Source organism: Sminthopsis crassicaudata, chromosome 3 (genome assembly GCF_048593235.1).
Source record: "Sminthopsis crassicaudata isolate SCR6 chromosome 3, ASM4859323v1, whole genome shotgun sequence".
Taxonomy (NCBI): Eukaryota; Metazoa; Chordata; class Mammalia; order Dasyuromorphia; family Dasyuridae; genus Sminthopsis; species Sminthopsis crassicaudata.
The window spans coordinates 615,359,787-615,375,868 of NC_133619.1; the positions used below are offsets into that span (position 1 = coordinate 615,359,787).

Sequence of the window (16,082 nt, forward strand, 5' to 3'; positions counted from 1 at the left end):
GTTAAATGTGTTATAGTATATCCTAGGTACAATATATGTAGCATCCTTTTTAAAAATTTTTTTGTCTGTTTTCGTTCAAAACACGGCTAATATGGGAATATGTTTTGCATGATTGAACAAGCATAATTGATATCCAATTGCTTACCTTCTCAGAGAAGAGACAGAATTTGGAACTCAACAATTATTGTAAAATGTTAAAACATTGTTTTTACATATTATTGGAGAAAAATGAAATATAAAAAGGGAAGGAAAACATTTGAATCTTGAGTTATTCTTCTTTTCTGCCTCTCTTCCATCCATTGAGAAGGCAAGCACTATTATATCAATTATACATTTGAAGTCATGCAAAACTTAATCATGTTGCAGAAATTTAAAAAAGCAAGGTGTTAGGATTACTAGGTGCTAACTCGGTTGTCTAATTTAGCCTGGTTTAAGTTATCCCATTTAGTATCCCAGAGAAAAGGATTAACAGAAAAGAAACGTCCTCCCAGAGAAGGATTATAACTGAGAGACAACAGGAGGCTACAATTTGGCGCCCAATGTGGGGCTAGGACTTTTGCTTATCCTGACTCTGGCTGATTCTGAGCTCTTCAGTGAGCTAGCCCTGACTTGACAGCAAGGAATATAAAGGAAAAAAAAAGTATACCTCATTCTGCACTTACAGTTAATCATTTGTGTCTCTGAAAATTGGTAGCATTTTTCAACAAGGGTCCTTTGGAATTGTCTTAGTTTGAACTAAGTCTTTCACAGTTGATCATCCTTATAGTATCATTGTTGCTGTGTATAGTGTTCTGGTTCTGATAACTTCACTTTGCATCAGTTCATATGAGTTTCCAGATTTTTCTAAAACTACTCCTCTTGTCATTTTTTATAATACAATAGTATTCTATCTCAGTCATATACCATAACTTGGTTAGCTATTTCCCAACTGGTGGGTATATGTCAATTTCCATTTTTTGATACCACCCAAAAAAAAAAAAAAAGGCTTTTTTAATTTTGTACATATGAGTTTTTTGTTTTCCTCTCTTTAAGATACAAACCTAGTAGTATTAGTATTGCTAGGTCAAAGGTTATGCACAGTTTTATAGCCCTTTGGGCATAGTTCCAAATTGCTTTCCAGAATGGTTGAATCAGTTTACAATTCTACCAACAGTAAATGTCCCAAAATTTTTCTATATCTCATCCAGAATGTGTCATTTTGCTTTTCTGTCATATTAGCCAATTTAATAGGTGTGAAGTGTTACCTCAGAATCATTTTAACTAGCATTTTCCTCCTGAGGCTGGGATTAAGTGACTTGCCCAGGGTCACACAGCTAGGAAGTGTTAAGTGTCTGAGATCAAATTTGAACTCGGGTCCTCCTGAATTCAAAGCTGGTGCTCTATCCACTGCGCCACCTAGCTGCCCCCAACTAGTATTTTCCTAATCAATAATTATTTAGAGAAATTTAATATTGATAATTTGGATTTTTTTTTTTTGCCTTTGACCATTTATCAATTGGAGTATGCTCTTTTATAAATTTGGTTCTACTGGTTTCTGTATATTTGAGAAATGAGGTCTTTCTCAAAGAAGTTTGCTCTAAATTCCTGCCTACCTCTCATCTCTCACTGCTTTCCTTCTAATTTTGGTTACATAGGTTTTGTTTGTGCAAAACCTTTTGATTTCGTGTAATCAAAATTATCCATTTTATGTCCTGTAATGCTCCTCTGGCTTTTGTTTGGTCATAAAATCTTTTATTACCTATAGATCTGACAGGTAAAATTGTCCATGCTCCTCTAATTTGTTTATGATATCACCCTTTATCTCTAAATCATGTACTCATTTTGACCTTACTTTGGTATACAGTGTGTGTTGTTGGTCTATCCCTAGCTTCTTCCATACTACTTTCCAGTTTTCCCAGCAATTTTTGTCAAATAGTGAATTCTTGGATCTTTGGGTGTAGCAAATACAAGATTATTATGATCATTTATTACTGCTATTCTACTGATCTACCCTTCTATTTTTTATCCAGTATCAGCTTATCTTTCTTTTTTTTTAATAGTTTTTATTTACCAGATATATGCATAGGTAATTTTACAACATTGACAATTGCCAGACCTTTTGTTCTAATTTTTCCCCTCCTTCCCCCCTCCTCCCAGATGGCAGGTTGACCAATACATGTTAAATATGTTAGAGTATAAGTTAAGTACAATATATGTATACATGTCCAAACAGTTGTTTTGCTGTACAAAAAGAATCGGACTTTGAAATAGTGTACAATTAGCCTGTGAAGGAAGTCAAAAACGCAGGCAGATAAAAATAGGGGTATTGGGAATTCTATGTAGTGGGAATTCTATGTAGTGGTTCATAGTGATTTCTCAGAGTTATTTTGCTGGGTGTAGCTGGTTCAGTTCATTACTAATTTATTGCAACTGATTTATTTCATCTCATTGTTGAAAATGGCCACATCCATCAGAACTGATCATCATACAGTATTGTTGTTGATACAACGATCTCTTGGTCCTGCTCATTTCACTCAGCATCGGTTCATGTAAATCTCTCCAGGCCTTTTTGAAATCATCTTGCTGGTCATTTCTTACAGAACAATAATATTCCATAATATTCATATACCCCTATTTATTCAGTCATTCTCCAATTGATGGGCATCCATGTAGTTTCCAGTTTCTGGCTACTACAAAAAGGGCTGCCACAAACATTCTTGCACATACAGGTCCCTTTCTCTTCTTTAAGATCTCTTTGGGATATAAGCCCAGTAGCAACACTGCTGGGTCAAAGAGTTTTATCAGCTTATTTTTCATGATTATCACTTTATAGTATAGTTTGAAATCTTAATAATGCTAGGTCACCTTTCTTCAGATTTTTAAAATTTGATTTTCTTTATATCCTTGACCTTTTGTTCTTCCAGATGAATTTTTTCTTATTTTTTTAGATTTATAAAATAATTTTTAGTAGTCCGATTGGTACAGCACCAGATAAATAAATTAATTTAGGTAGAAATGGATAGCCTACCCATGAGAAATTAATATTTTTCCAGTTGTTTACATATGTCTTTATTGTGTGAAAAGTGTATTGTAATTGTGTTTATAAATTGGGTTTGTCTTGCTAGGTAAACTCCCAAGTATTTTGTAATGTCTGCAGTTATTTCAAATGGAAATTCTCTATCTCTTCCTGCTGGGTTTTGTTGGCAATATATACGAATGATAATGATTTCTCTGTTTTATATCCTGAAACTTTATTAAAACTTTTCATTCAACTAATTTTTAATTGATTCTCTAGGATTCTCTCAGTATATCATCATATCCTCTAGAAAGAATGAAAGAGAGGGCAAAACCAAGATGGAAGATTAGGAGCAACCACACAGCTAAATTCTCCCAACAGTTCCCTCCAAATAATTTTTTTTAATGCCTCAAATCAAATTTTGGAGCAGTAGAGCCAACAAAAGGTTGGAGTGAGACATTTTTCTGACCTAAGAAAACTTAAGAAATCCCTTCCAGCTCTGATATTTTATGTTCTAAAGTCCCTCTCAGTTCTGTCATTCTGTGTTATAAAATTTCTTCTTCTACTTTTCAATAGTTTTAAATCTGGAAGTAAGTTTTCCTTTACACTAACCCCAAAATTGCCACTGTTAAATTCAGTCTACTATTCCTACATCAATACTCTGGAGCCAAGAAGACAAAAATCTAATCTCTCTTCTGCATGACAGTTCTCCAAATATTTGAAAGTAGCTATTGTATCATAACCCCCAGGTTCCTTAAGAGTTTTTGGGGGGAGCCTTTCTGTTGTTTATCAGTGGTCTTTCATTCATAGCTGGCTTTTTGTGATTCCATTTGGAGTTTTCTTGGCAAAGATACTGAAGTGATTTGCCATTTCCTCTTCTATGGAAATAAGAGGTGGAGTGGAGAAGGATGCTCTAAGAGGGAAAAAATTCTTCCTCTACTATTCTAGGAAATGCCTTTGTTTACAAATACTTTTGTTTTCAGCTAATTGTTCTCTTTGTTGTCTATTTTGAAGAGCAATCACAGAAGTATGTGCTCGTAAGTTATAATTTTAAGTGTGTATTTGAAGTTCTCCTGGCACCTCAACTTATGAAAAAGCTTCATAAAAAATATAATCCTCGATAGATTGATGGCTTTGAAGTAAAAATGAACTTTCAGATCAAGCCTTTCTGCTTCTAACTGTGTGATAAGTTTTTTAACTCCCCGTGAACCTCAATTTCCTTAGCTGTGAAATGGTGAAAATTCTTATTACAGTACCTATCTCAGAGAATTGTGAGACTCAAATGAGATCATGCATGTAAAGTGCTTTGCAAATTGTAAAGTACTTTATAAAGACCAGTTATTTTTAAGACTTCCTTTATTTATGCATCAAAACCCACATATAACCAAATGTTAGAACAAAAATACCAAGAAAAAAAAAAAAGTAATTACTAAACCACAGACATATTATTCATCAAGAGGAGCAGGGCATGGGAAGAGAGGGAGAAGGAGGGAGGGAAAAGAGTTTCTGATGGTTTGGGCACATATGTGGGTGATTTCCCATATCCACCGGGTAGATCACCCTAAGTGTTTGTGGGCTGCGTGCCCTTTGATGTAATGTTCTCTTCTCCAAATTGTAATTGTTCTCTGGGAGCAGCCTTATTTTCAGTTCAATTCAATAATCCCAAATGCAGCCAGGAGTTAAAGTCCAAATCTTTATTTTCTCCTTCCAAGTCTTGTCTCCTTCCTTGGGCCCAGTTAGCTTTAATAGAGGCCAATCTCTCTCCTTGGTTCCCGAGAGCTCTTGTGTGAATGTCTCCAGCCAGTACAAAGGTAGAAATTACAATGAATCTTGACTCTGCTTCTGAAAGTGTCTGAGAAAGTGGTTTCTGTAGGCTTGTGAATCTCCCGGAAGTCAATCCTAGTTGTGAATCTCCCAAAGTCCCCTCTGGCCCTGAGAGCTTCTTGCCTATATGCCGCACACCAATCATTTCATCACTAGGAAACCATTATTTGTTGTAGGATTAAATCAATGCTAAACTAGATTTAACCATTGTCTCCTCAATTCCACTTAGTACCTTGTTTCAAATTCTGGCCCATAACATCTCCTTGTAGGGTCAGATCAATCCTACTGAACCATGCTAAATTAGATAATTATTGTCTCTTATCCATTCCACTGACTTAGCACCTTGTAGGAATCCTAACACTTTGATGACCAAAGGAAAGACAGTTGCCTCTTAGAAAAATAGGGTTTAAAAAACTTTATGGAGAGTTCAAGTTTTGCACTCCTTTGCTGAATCATTAATATAATGATATGCAGCCTTTCTGCTCAATTTCTTTTTCTAAAATGGGGTTATTTAAGTATTCTATTTCTTCTGTTAACCTGAGTAATTTATATTTTTGTAAATATTTGTTTTATTTAGATTATCAAATTTATTGGCATACAATTGGACAAAATAATTTTTAATTATTCCTTTGATTTCCTCATCATTGGTGATGGTCACCCTTTCCATTTTTGATACTGGTAATTTGTTTCTCTTCTTTCTTTTTAAAAATCAAATTAACTAATGGTTTGTTTTATTTTTGCATAAAACCAGTTCTTGGTTTAATCAATTAATTAAGAAAACTACTTTTAATTTTCAAATTTTCTCCTTTGATTATCAGGATTTCCAATTTGGTATTTAATTAGGGGTTTTTAATTTGTTCTTTTTCTAGTTTTTTTTTTTAATTCCATACTCAATTCATTGATCTGCTCTTTCTCTATTTTATTGATGTGCTTAGAGATATAAATTTCCCCCTATAAATCTGCTGCATCTCATAAATTTTGGCATGTTGTCTCATTGTTGTCATTCTCTTTGTTGAAATTATGGATTGTTTATGTTGTTTGAATCACTCATCTTTTTTTTTTAATTTTCAAAAACTATTTTATTTTTCCAAATATTTGTAAAAATAGTTTTCAACATTCATTTTTTATAAAACTTTATGTTCCAAATTTTTCTCCCTCCCTTCCTTCCCTCTTTCTAAGTCTGCAAGTGATCTGATATAGGTTAAATATGTGTGATTCTTTTAAACATTTCTGTATTTGTCATGTTGTGCAAGAAAAATCAGATCAGAAGGAAAAAATCATGAGAAATAAAAACAAACAAAACGAAAATATTTTGGTTTCATCCACATTCAGTCTCCATAGTTCTCTTTGGATATAAATGGCACTTTACATCACAAGTATATTAGAATTGTCTTGAATCACCTCATTGTTAAAAAGAGGAATATGGGGGGCAGCTAGGTGGTGGCAGTGAATAGAGCACCAGCCTTAAATTCAGGAGGACCAGAGTTCAAATCTGATCTCAGACATTTAACACTTCCTAGCTGTGTGACCCTAGGCAAGTCACTTAACCCCAACGGGGGGGGGGGGGAAATTAAATTAAATTTTAAAAAAGAGGAGTATCACATAATCTTGTTGTTATTGTATACAATGTTCTCTTGTTTCTGCTCACTTTCTTTACCATCAGCCGTTTCAGAAATCAGCCTGCTCATCATTTCTTATAAAACAATAATATTCCCATTACATTCATATACTAAATATTCACCATTTGATAAATATCTGCTTGATTTCCAATTCCTTGCTACTAAAAAAAGGGGTTGCTATAAACATTTTTGCACATGTAGGTCCTTTCTCCTATTTTATGCTCTCTTTGGGATGCAGACTCAGTAGTGCTATTGCTGGCTCAAAGGGTATACATAGTTTTATAGCTCTTTGGGCATATGAACCATTCATTCTTTAGGAATAGGCTATTTCATTTTCAATTAATTTTTAATCTATCTTTCCATGACCTTTTATCAAATCTAACTTTTTTTGCATCATGATCTGAAAAGAGTGTATTTAATCTTTCTATTTGACTGTGAGGTTTTATGCCCAATATATAGTGAATTTTTGTGTAGTTGGTATGTACCATTGAATAAAAGGTGTATTCTTTTCTATTCCCGTTCAGTTTTTCTCTAGAAGTCTATCATATCTAATTTTTCTAAAATTCTATTCGCCTCCTTAACTTCTTCCTTGTTTATTTTGTAATTAGATTTATCTAGTTCTGAGAGGGGAAAGTTGAGGTCCTCTACTAGTATAGATTTACTGCCTTTATCTTCCTGAAATTCATATAACTTCTTTAGAAATCGAGATGTTATACCATTTGGGTTATATATGTTTATTTTGATATTTATAATTTAATTTAGTTTTGATATTGATATCATTTATTGATAATTTTTTCATTTTTTACTATTGATAATTACTTCATTGTCTATGGTACCTTTTAGCAAGATGGAGCTTCCTTCTTTGCCTCTTTTAATTAGCTCTATTTTTGTGTTTGCTTTGTCTAAGATCATGATTTCTACCCCCTGCTTTTTTTTTTACTTCAACTGAAGTATAATAGAATCTATTCCAGCTTATACCTTTATTCTATATGTGTCTTTCTGTTACAAATGCATGTCTTTTTTTTTATTTTTACAAAAATTTTATGCATAGGTAATTTTCCAGCATTGACAATTGCAAAACCTTTTGTTCTAATTTTCCCCTCCTTCCCTCGCCTCAGGTGGCAGGTTAACCAATACATGTCAAATATGTTAAAGTATAAGTTAAATACAATGTATGTATACATGTCCAAACAGTTATTTTGCTGTACAAAAAGAATCAGATTTTGAAACTGTACAATTAGCCTATGAAGGAAGTCAAAAATGTAGAAATTGGGAATTCTATGTAGTGGTTCATAGTCAACTCCCAGAGTTCTTTCGCTGGGAGTAGCTGGTTCAGTTCATTACTGCTCTCTTGGAACTGATTTGGCACATCTCATTTTTGGAGAGGGTCTCATCCATCAGAATTGATCATCATACAGTATTGTTGTTGAAGTATATAATGATCTCCTGGTCCTGCTCATTTCACTCAGCATCAGTTCATGTCAGTCTCTCCAGGCCTTTCTGAAATCATCCTGTTAACCATTTCTTATAAAACAATAATATTCCATAATATTCATATACCACAATTTATTCAGCCAATCTCCAATTGATGGGCATCCATTCAATTTCCAGTTTCTCACCACTACAAAGAGGGCTGCCACAAACATTTTGGCACATCCAGGTTCCTTTCCCTTCTTTAAAATCTCTTTGGGATATAAGCCCAGTAATAAAACTGCTGGATCAAAGGGTATGTGCAGTTTGATAACTCTTCAAGCATAGTTCCAAATTGCTCTCCAGAATGGCTAGATATATTCACAATTCCACCAACAATGTATCAGTGTCCCAATTTTCCCACATCCCCTCCAACATTCTGCATTATCTTTCCCTGTCATTCTAGCCAATCTGATAGGTGTGTAGTGGTATCTCAGAGTTGTCTTAATTTGCATTTCTCTGATTAATAATGACTTGGAGCATCTTTTCATATGGCTAGAAATAGTTTCACTTTCTTTGTCTGAGAATTGTCTGTTCATATCCTTTGACCATTTATCAATTGGAGAATGGCTTGATTTCTTATAAATTAGAGTCAATTCTCTATATATCAACTGCATTTCTTATAAACAACATATTGTAGGATTCTGATTTTTAATCTACTCTATCTGCTTCTGTTTTATCTGTTTTTATGAATTCATCCCATTCACAGTTATGATTACTATTTTCCTACTTTCCTCCTGTTTATATTTTTTCTCTCTCCTTTCACCCCATTCCTCTTCACCAGTGTTTTGCTTTTGACCCTCCACCCCAAAACTGCTCTCTCTTTTCTCAGATTTCCTCCCCTTTTTTTGTCCCCCTCCCCACCTATTTCCTTATATGGTAAAAACAAAACAAAAAAACACCTCTGAATATTTGTTATTCCCTCTTTGAGCTAAATTCAATGAGAGTAAGATTCAAGACATTTTCATCCTCTTCCCTTCTTTCCCTCCACTGTAATAGGTCTTTTATGCCATGTGATATAATTTACCCCTTTCCGTCTTTACCTTCCCTTTCAACTTTCGTACTTGCCATCCACTTTTCCTCAACAAATATGAATTCATCTTTATCTAATTCTGCTAAAATTTTTCATTTCATTTGTTTTACTAATATACATAATTATTGCACAGTAGTGCTAATTTCTGTTATTTAATTTTTGTTATATTCTATGTAAACATTGTTAATTATGTATAATTTTATCTTATAATTAATTTTTATAAGTAAGTAAATATTGGGAGTGCATGTGCCAAAAAGACAGCAGAAAACTGTTTGCAAGGGGGCAGAAATTTAGAATAAGTTTCTCTGATAAAGGTCTCATTTCTTAAATATATAGAGAACTGGGTCAAATTATTAGAACACTAGTCATCCTCCAATTAGCAAATGATCAAATGATGTAAATAGGCAGTTTTCAGAAGAAGAAATCAAAGATATTTATGAAAAAAATGTTTAAAAATACTTATGATGAAAAATACTATATACTTCCAGAGAAAGAATTGCTAATATTTGAAGCATACATTTTTGTACTTTATTTTTCTAGGCTTGTTTGTTTGGGGGTTGGGTTTTTGGTTTTGTTTTGGGTTTTTTTTTGGGGGGGATGTGTTTTCTTTTATGACATGGCTAATATAGAAAACTGTTTTGCATGATTTTACATCTATATCAAATCAAGAAAAGGAGAAGGGAAGGAGAGAGAGAGACAGAGAGAAAGAAAGAAACAGAGAAACAGAAACAGAGACAGGCACACACACACATACAGAGAGAAAGAGAGAGAGAGAGAGAAGTTCAATTTTTAAAAAAGAATTATGTAATTAAGAAAAGTAAAATAAAAAGAAGATATTGGTTTAATAACAGACTTTTTTTGCCAATAACTACTTGTCTTATTTTTCCAAATACATGCAGAGATAGTTTTCAACATTTACTTTTGCAAAAACTTTGTGTTCCAAATTATTCTTCCTCTCCTCTCTCTTCTTCCCTCTCCTCCCAAAGACAGCAAGTAATCTCATATAGGTTAAATATGAATTCTTCTAAACAGCTTTCCATTTTCATCATGCTGCACAAGAAAAATCAGATCAAAAGGGGAAAAAAACAAACAATAAAAAGGTGAAAATACTATGCTGTGATCCACATTCAGTCTCCATAGTGTTCTTTCTGGATGTGGATGGCATTTTCCATAACAAGTCTATTGGAATTTCCTTGAGTCACCTAAGTGCTGAAAAAAGAGCCAAATCCATCAGAACTGATCATCACATAATCTTGTTGTTGTACAATATTCTCTTAATTTTGTTTACTTCCTTAACATCAATTCGTGTAAGTCTCTCCAGGCCTCTCTGAAACCATCCTGCTGATCGTTTCTTATACAACAATAGTATTCCATCACATTCGTATACCATGACTTATTCAGCCATTGTCCAATTGATGGGCATCCTCTCAGTTTCCAGTTTCTTGCCACTACAAAAAAAAAGAGCCCCTACAAACATTTTTCACACGTGGGTCCTTTTCCTCCTTTATGATTCTCTTTAGATTACAAGCCCAGCAGTAACACTGCTGAGACAAAGAATATGCGCAGTTTGATAGCCCTTTGGGCATTGTTTGAAATCGTGCTCCAGAATGGTTGGATCAATTCACAACTCCACCAACAATGTATCAGTGTCCCAGTTTTCCTACATAACTTCAACTTTCATTGTTATCTTTTCCTGTCATCTTAGCCTGTTTTAAATTAAAAGAAAGCAGGATGTTACATGCTTGGGACAGACAGGCGTCCCCCTAACTCACTGATGGGTATGAGGTCTATCGGTACCCCTCAACCTGGTTTGACCTTCTGCTGAAGCACTTTACTGGGGTGTGGCCACTGCACATGCTACAGCTTGAAGCTTCTTGGCATTTTGAATATCTGGTCAAAGAGGACAAGCACCTCTGATATGAGGGCTTGCTGAGCCCTTTTCGGGGTTCTTCATCAACTTTTAATGTCTACTTGACACTTACCTCTCACTGATTAAATATATTGTATAAATAGATTAAGAATAGTTTTTTAAGTGAATACTTTGATATTTTTCCTCAACAACCTTCCTTGTTGTGATATGTAATTGACTGGAAAGATTTATCAGGCTAGAAAAGGTTGTATTTCAGCCCAGGTTTGGGCTATGAGTTTGTCATCCTGCCAGTCCCAGCCCCATCTGCTCATCACCAGCTCCAGAGGAGAGGCTAATTCAGCCTGGCCCTTTAAAATCCAGACCCTGGAATGTCAGGGCCTGAGAGTTCTGAGGAAGAGACAACCTACAACAATTGGAGGAGTGAGCCAAGAGAAGCCTATGGGGGGGAAGGAGATAGGAGAACCTTCTCGAGCCCAAATGGGAGAAGGGAGAACCACCAAGGGACGAGGGAAAAACTTGAGGGCCCGGCTGGCCTGGTGTGAAGTAAGAGCACAGGGATGCCCCCCAGGGGTATGGGGAGGAAGCAGGGAGGGATTGGTTGAGTCCAAGGGGGAAATGGAGGGTCATAGGGCCAACAGGACTACATGGGGGCCCCAAGTCCATTGCCCTAGAATAATGGTTCTAAGGCCACTTTAGGGCAAGTGAGAGTGAGGGTGTTGAGAGGCTAAGTCCCGGCCCTGTCACCAATTCACAAGTCACCTCACCTCCCTGGGGTTCGGTTTCCCCATCTGTCAAAATAAGAGGGTTGGATTAGATCATCTTCCTTCCAGTTCTAACATTCTATGTTCTAAGATACATATGGCCAAAATACACCCCACCTATACCTGTCACCCACATCCACCCAAGGGCCCCACGAACGTACACGAACGAAGGTGCCTGTAAGCACACTTACTTCAATCCATAAGCTCACAAACTTAAATCTGGAAGGTCATCTGGTCCAACCCCCTCATCTTGTAGGTGAAGAACCGAGGGCCCAGAGGGTTGAAGTGCCTTGTCCAAAAGCACACAAGTGGTAGACCTAGGAACTGACCCCCAGTTTTCAGACTCCAAACTGAGGTCTCACTGTAACCACACAGCTTCATTCTATTTTCTTTTCTTTTGGGGGTGGGACAACAATTAGGATTAAGTGACTTGTCTAGAGTCACCCAGCTAGTAAGTATCTGAGGTTGGATTTGAACTCAGCTCCTCCTGAGTGCAGGGCTGGTGTTCTATGTACTGTGTACCTAGCTGCTCCCTTTTCTAAGGCCTATTTTTTAAGGCCCTTTTCTAGCTCTCTAACATTTTTTAGGTTCTGTGATTCTAGGACCACCCCTAGCTTGGAGTTCCAGAAACCCCAGCCCTCTTAGAGCAGGACAATTTTCCAGGATCTAGATGGTTTGCTCCAGAGGTGATTGGATTTATGGAATGGACAACACCTTTTGGGGACTGTTTCCAAGGGAGCCCAGGTGCAGCGGCTGGCGCCTTCTCAGACCCCTATCCCAGCTCAGGGACAGCAACTGGCAGAGCTAGATGGTGTTCTGGAGCCCCCAGTAGCAACAGGCAGGAGGAATGTCAACTACAGTCGAGAGAGAGTTCCAAAAATCACACCAGGAGTTGGTCAGGTAATGCAGAGTGGGCACCTAAGTTGGGGAGCATCTGGGATCGGCCTCCACCCCTGCCGGTGCTCGCCGGCTCCATCAGTTCTCACTCACCAGCTGTGTCCTTGAGCGCTGAGTCTGGGGAAGGTGTCATTCAGGCCAAAGGCTGAAGGTGGTCGGGCCTCGTCCTTTGGTCCTAGGCTACCCGGTCCACACGGACTCACTCCAGGCTATGATCCCCTCCTTCCCTATGGAGTCTGGGGGATAAGGGACCTCACCTAATTTATCATTCAGGTGTTAGTGACTAACGTTATCTTTCCATTCAATGACTTGGGAAGTATGTCAGTCCCTACAAGGCAAGGAATAATGCCTTACCCCAGTGCCTTAGGCTTTAGTGGTGACATCTTAGCTATCAGGGGCAGAGCCAAAGAGAGAAGGGTGAGACACGGCAGCCAGTGCAGGGCTTGGGATGTTTGAGAGGTGATGGAGGTGGGCAAGAGTCCCCTGAGATGACCAGGCCCAGATGGGTACCAATCTCCACTGCTGGAAGGAGGACCCAAGTGGATAAGATTTTAGGGTCATTATCAAAGGGTGACGACATCATCCTCAACACCCCCGCATATCACAGGATTTAGAAAAGGATTCTTGCAGAGGATGAGATGGAGTGATTCCCCCAAGCTCATGGAGGTAGTAGATGACAGGGCTGGGATTTGAACCCAGCACTTCTGACTCTCCATTCAGTGCCCTTACCACTACATAGTGCCTCTAGGTGATATGAAACAGAAGTTGGCTCTGTTGACCAAGTCCAGGACTAAGGCAAAGCCGACCCTAGACTGCCGGTCTGCCCCTGGGAAACCCTCCCTTTCCCTCGCTCTCTGTTGGCCCCTCCTGAGCTCCAGCTCCTTCTCTCCTCAGATGGTGCTACACATTCTCAGCCTCATCTCAGAACAAGACAGAACTAATCTGAAGGTATTCTGCTCGCCAGGGGTTCCAGAGCCCCCCAAAGCACTCCCCTCCCCCAATAGCTCCACTAGCCCCCCGGGACCTTCCTGCCCACCTCTGCTCGCCTCCCCCCACCCCTGCCCCAGAAGGGCTCCCCACTGGCCCATGGGCAGGGAGGCTCTGTGGGGGGCGTCTGGCTGGTTTCCCTCCATGAACCAGGAGGAGGCCAATATGCTTGGGGGGTGTCTCTCTTCCAGGGGCGGTATCCGTGGCTGGATTCCATCGGAGTCAGTGGTACCAGCAGGGAGCAAGTTGTGGCGAAGTCTCAGACCGGGAAACACTCGGATCTGTTCCAAGCCAGGGAGCAGGAGGCAGGAGCAGGAGGAGCAAGAGGGAGGCTGACTACATTGGCTCCTGGGGGGTCAGAGCAGACCCTGGGACGGGGAGAAGCAGCAGAGAAAGGGCCTTTCAATGACAGGGCTAAGGGAAGGCGGCCCCGCTCTGGGGCCGGGGCCGGGTGAGCTGAGAGGACTGGCTTCAAGGAAACTTCACCTCCAGGGCCCAACTTCTCTTCCCAAGGGTGACTGGAATGTCCTCTCCCCCTGGGGAGGAGGGACCGAAAAGTCTATGTGTTTGTGTCTGTATGTGTGAGTGCCTGTTTGGGAGTGTGGGTGTGTGAAGGTACGTATCGCATGTAGTCATCCCTTCCACATCGCGGCTTTCCCCACACGATTTCCTCTGCTGAGGGTCGCGCAAGAAAGAAAGTGGGAATCTTTTAGGAGTTTTGTCCACCTGCACAGTGGACGTGTGCAGGCCAACAGATGATACAAAAAGAGTTTAGAAACTCAGAAATGCATAAAATATATGTATAGTGTTGCATAATGCCAATCTATTTTATCGTTTAATATGATACTAATTCAGACTCCCTCTCTGCTACAAAGGGAGGGTCAAAACAAAATACGCAGATTTTCCATATCACAGGGACGCTGTGCCCCTGACCCCGAGATGTGGAAAGGATAATTACGTATGTGTGTCAGCGTGTGTTCTATATGTAATGTCAGCCTGTGTCGAGCTTTATCTAGTTTGTGTGTGCTCTCTCTGAATGTGTAGGGCATTTCTTGGCGTGAAATTACAGGTATATCTTACATGGATGTATGCGATGAAGGGCATGGTAGTGTAATAGATAATGACTAACTCCCATTCTAGGAGAGAATGCATTCAAGACTCAGGGGGGAAAGGGTCCAGCTGTTCAAGTTATATGCAGATCAGTCCTCCCAGACCACCGCTGCCTTAGTACATTGGGAGTACTTACCTGTCACTTTATAAGCATTGGCTGAATTGGAAATTATCAGTGCTCCCTTGAAATAGAATAAGCCCCAGACTCAAGGACCCTCAAAGGCTCTTTCTTTGTGGGCCAGGTGGAACACACTCTCAGGCTACTTGTCTTACTCAGCTTTTCCGGCTGTGCTTCAGGAAAAACAGGTTTTAGATTGGTTCTTCCAGTGATCAAGGAATGGAGACTAGTCAGCTGTTGATGTTGGGCAAGCTATTTGCCTTCCATGGCCCTAATCTGCAAAAAAAGGAGCTCAGACCCAGGTCTCAATCACCACCTCACCTGACATACCATGTTCTAAGACGTCTCCCAGCTCTGACATCCTGTGTTCTAAGGGTCCTCCCAGTTCTGACAGTCTATGTTTTAAGGGCCCTACCAAGTTCTGACAGTGTATGCTCTTATGTTCAATTCCTAGCTTCAATAATTTCTGTTCTAAAGTGCTTCCCAATTCTGACATTTTGGGTTCTCCGTTCCAACTTGGACATCCTCTGTTGTAAGGTCCCTTCCATCTCTACCACTCTGTGTTCTAATAACAGTTCACATTTACACAGCAATTGTCTATTGAATACCTTGTGAGTGCAGAAAATGCAATACTAGGAGCAGGCTATATGCAACATAGAGATAAAACAGGATTCTTGCCTTAATGGAATCTAATAAGGAAGATAATAATGTACACAGATAAAGAGAATACAAATCAAAATACTAAAAAAGCAGAAGAGGAAGGGATTATCATTCTCAAGTGGGTGATTGGGAAGACTTAGAGGAGGGGGGTTGGAGCTGGGGATTGAGGATGGAAGTCATCAGGGAGAGATGGAAGGGGAGGGCATTGCCATGGGAGTCTCTCCTACTTTGAGGTTCTTGTCATGGAAGACCATTCTAACTTTGTCTCTGTGTCCTGGAAGGGCATTACAGAGGAATCATGGAACCCACAGCCTTGGGAGGCATCAGGTGGCCTGGAGAATAGGTTGCAGATGGTAACACTCAGGTGACTCTTTCCTCCAGGAAAGACTCTTTCCGCTCAGAAAAGGACAGGACGGAGTACATTTCAGTATCAGCATCAGCATCAACCACCATGAGCGTTCAGGGGTGTGAGGTTAAAGCCCAACCTCGTTCTGAGAAGCCAGCAAAAGGATGTCATGAGAACCAAGTGAGTTTGCCCAGCCCAGTCCTGCAAGCTTCAGGGAACCTCTAGGTGATTCTAGAACTCTGTGTGTATGTGTGTGGGTGTGGGTGTGTAAATCAGGATAATACACAGAAAGTCTTCTGTGTATCATTTTAAGCCAGAGCTGACCAACTTCCTATGGCGTGCATCCACTACTTTTAGATCTGCCTTCTGGGGCTATCCAAATCTTCTCCCTC

At 39.1% G+C, this 16,082-nt stretch overlaps 1 protein-coding gene across 9 annotated transcripts in view; it reads left to right on the forward strand.

Moving 5' to 3' along the window:
- Positions 1 to 11,190: 11,190 nt before the first annotated feature.
- SPATA21 (spermatogenesis associated 21) overlaps positions 11,191 to 16,082 on the forward strand; it is a 32,434-nt gene continuing 27,542 nt past the window's right edge. For 4 of the 9 annotated variants that reach the window (XR_012488568.1, XR_012488569.1, XM_074306128.1 and 1 more), the window contains exons 1-5: positions 11,228 to 11,354; positions 12,308 to 12,472; positions 13,364 to 13,417; positions 13,648 to 13,907; positions 15,726 to 15,870. Coding sequence is in view for 7 of the 9 variants with exons in the window: in XM_074306128.1 (XP_074162229.1) it covers positions 11,250 to 11,354; positions 12,308 to 12,472; positions 13,364 to 13,417; positions 13,648 to 13,907; positions 15,726 to 15,870 (729 nt within the window). In the remaining 2 variants the exon portion in view is untranslated. Of the gene's footprint in view, positions 11,355 to 12,307; positions 12,473 to 13,363; positions 13,418 to 13,647; positions 13,971 to 15,725; positions 15,871 to 16,082 lie in introns of those variants that run through there. The other 5 variants (XM_074306131.1, XM_074306132.1, XM_074306130.1 and 2 more) reach the window with 4 other exon arrangements.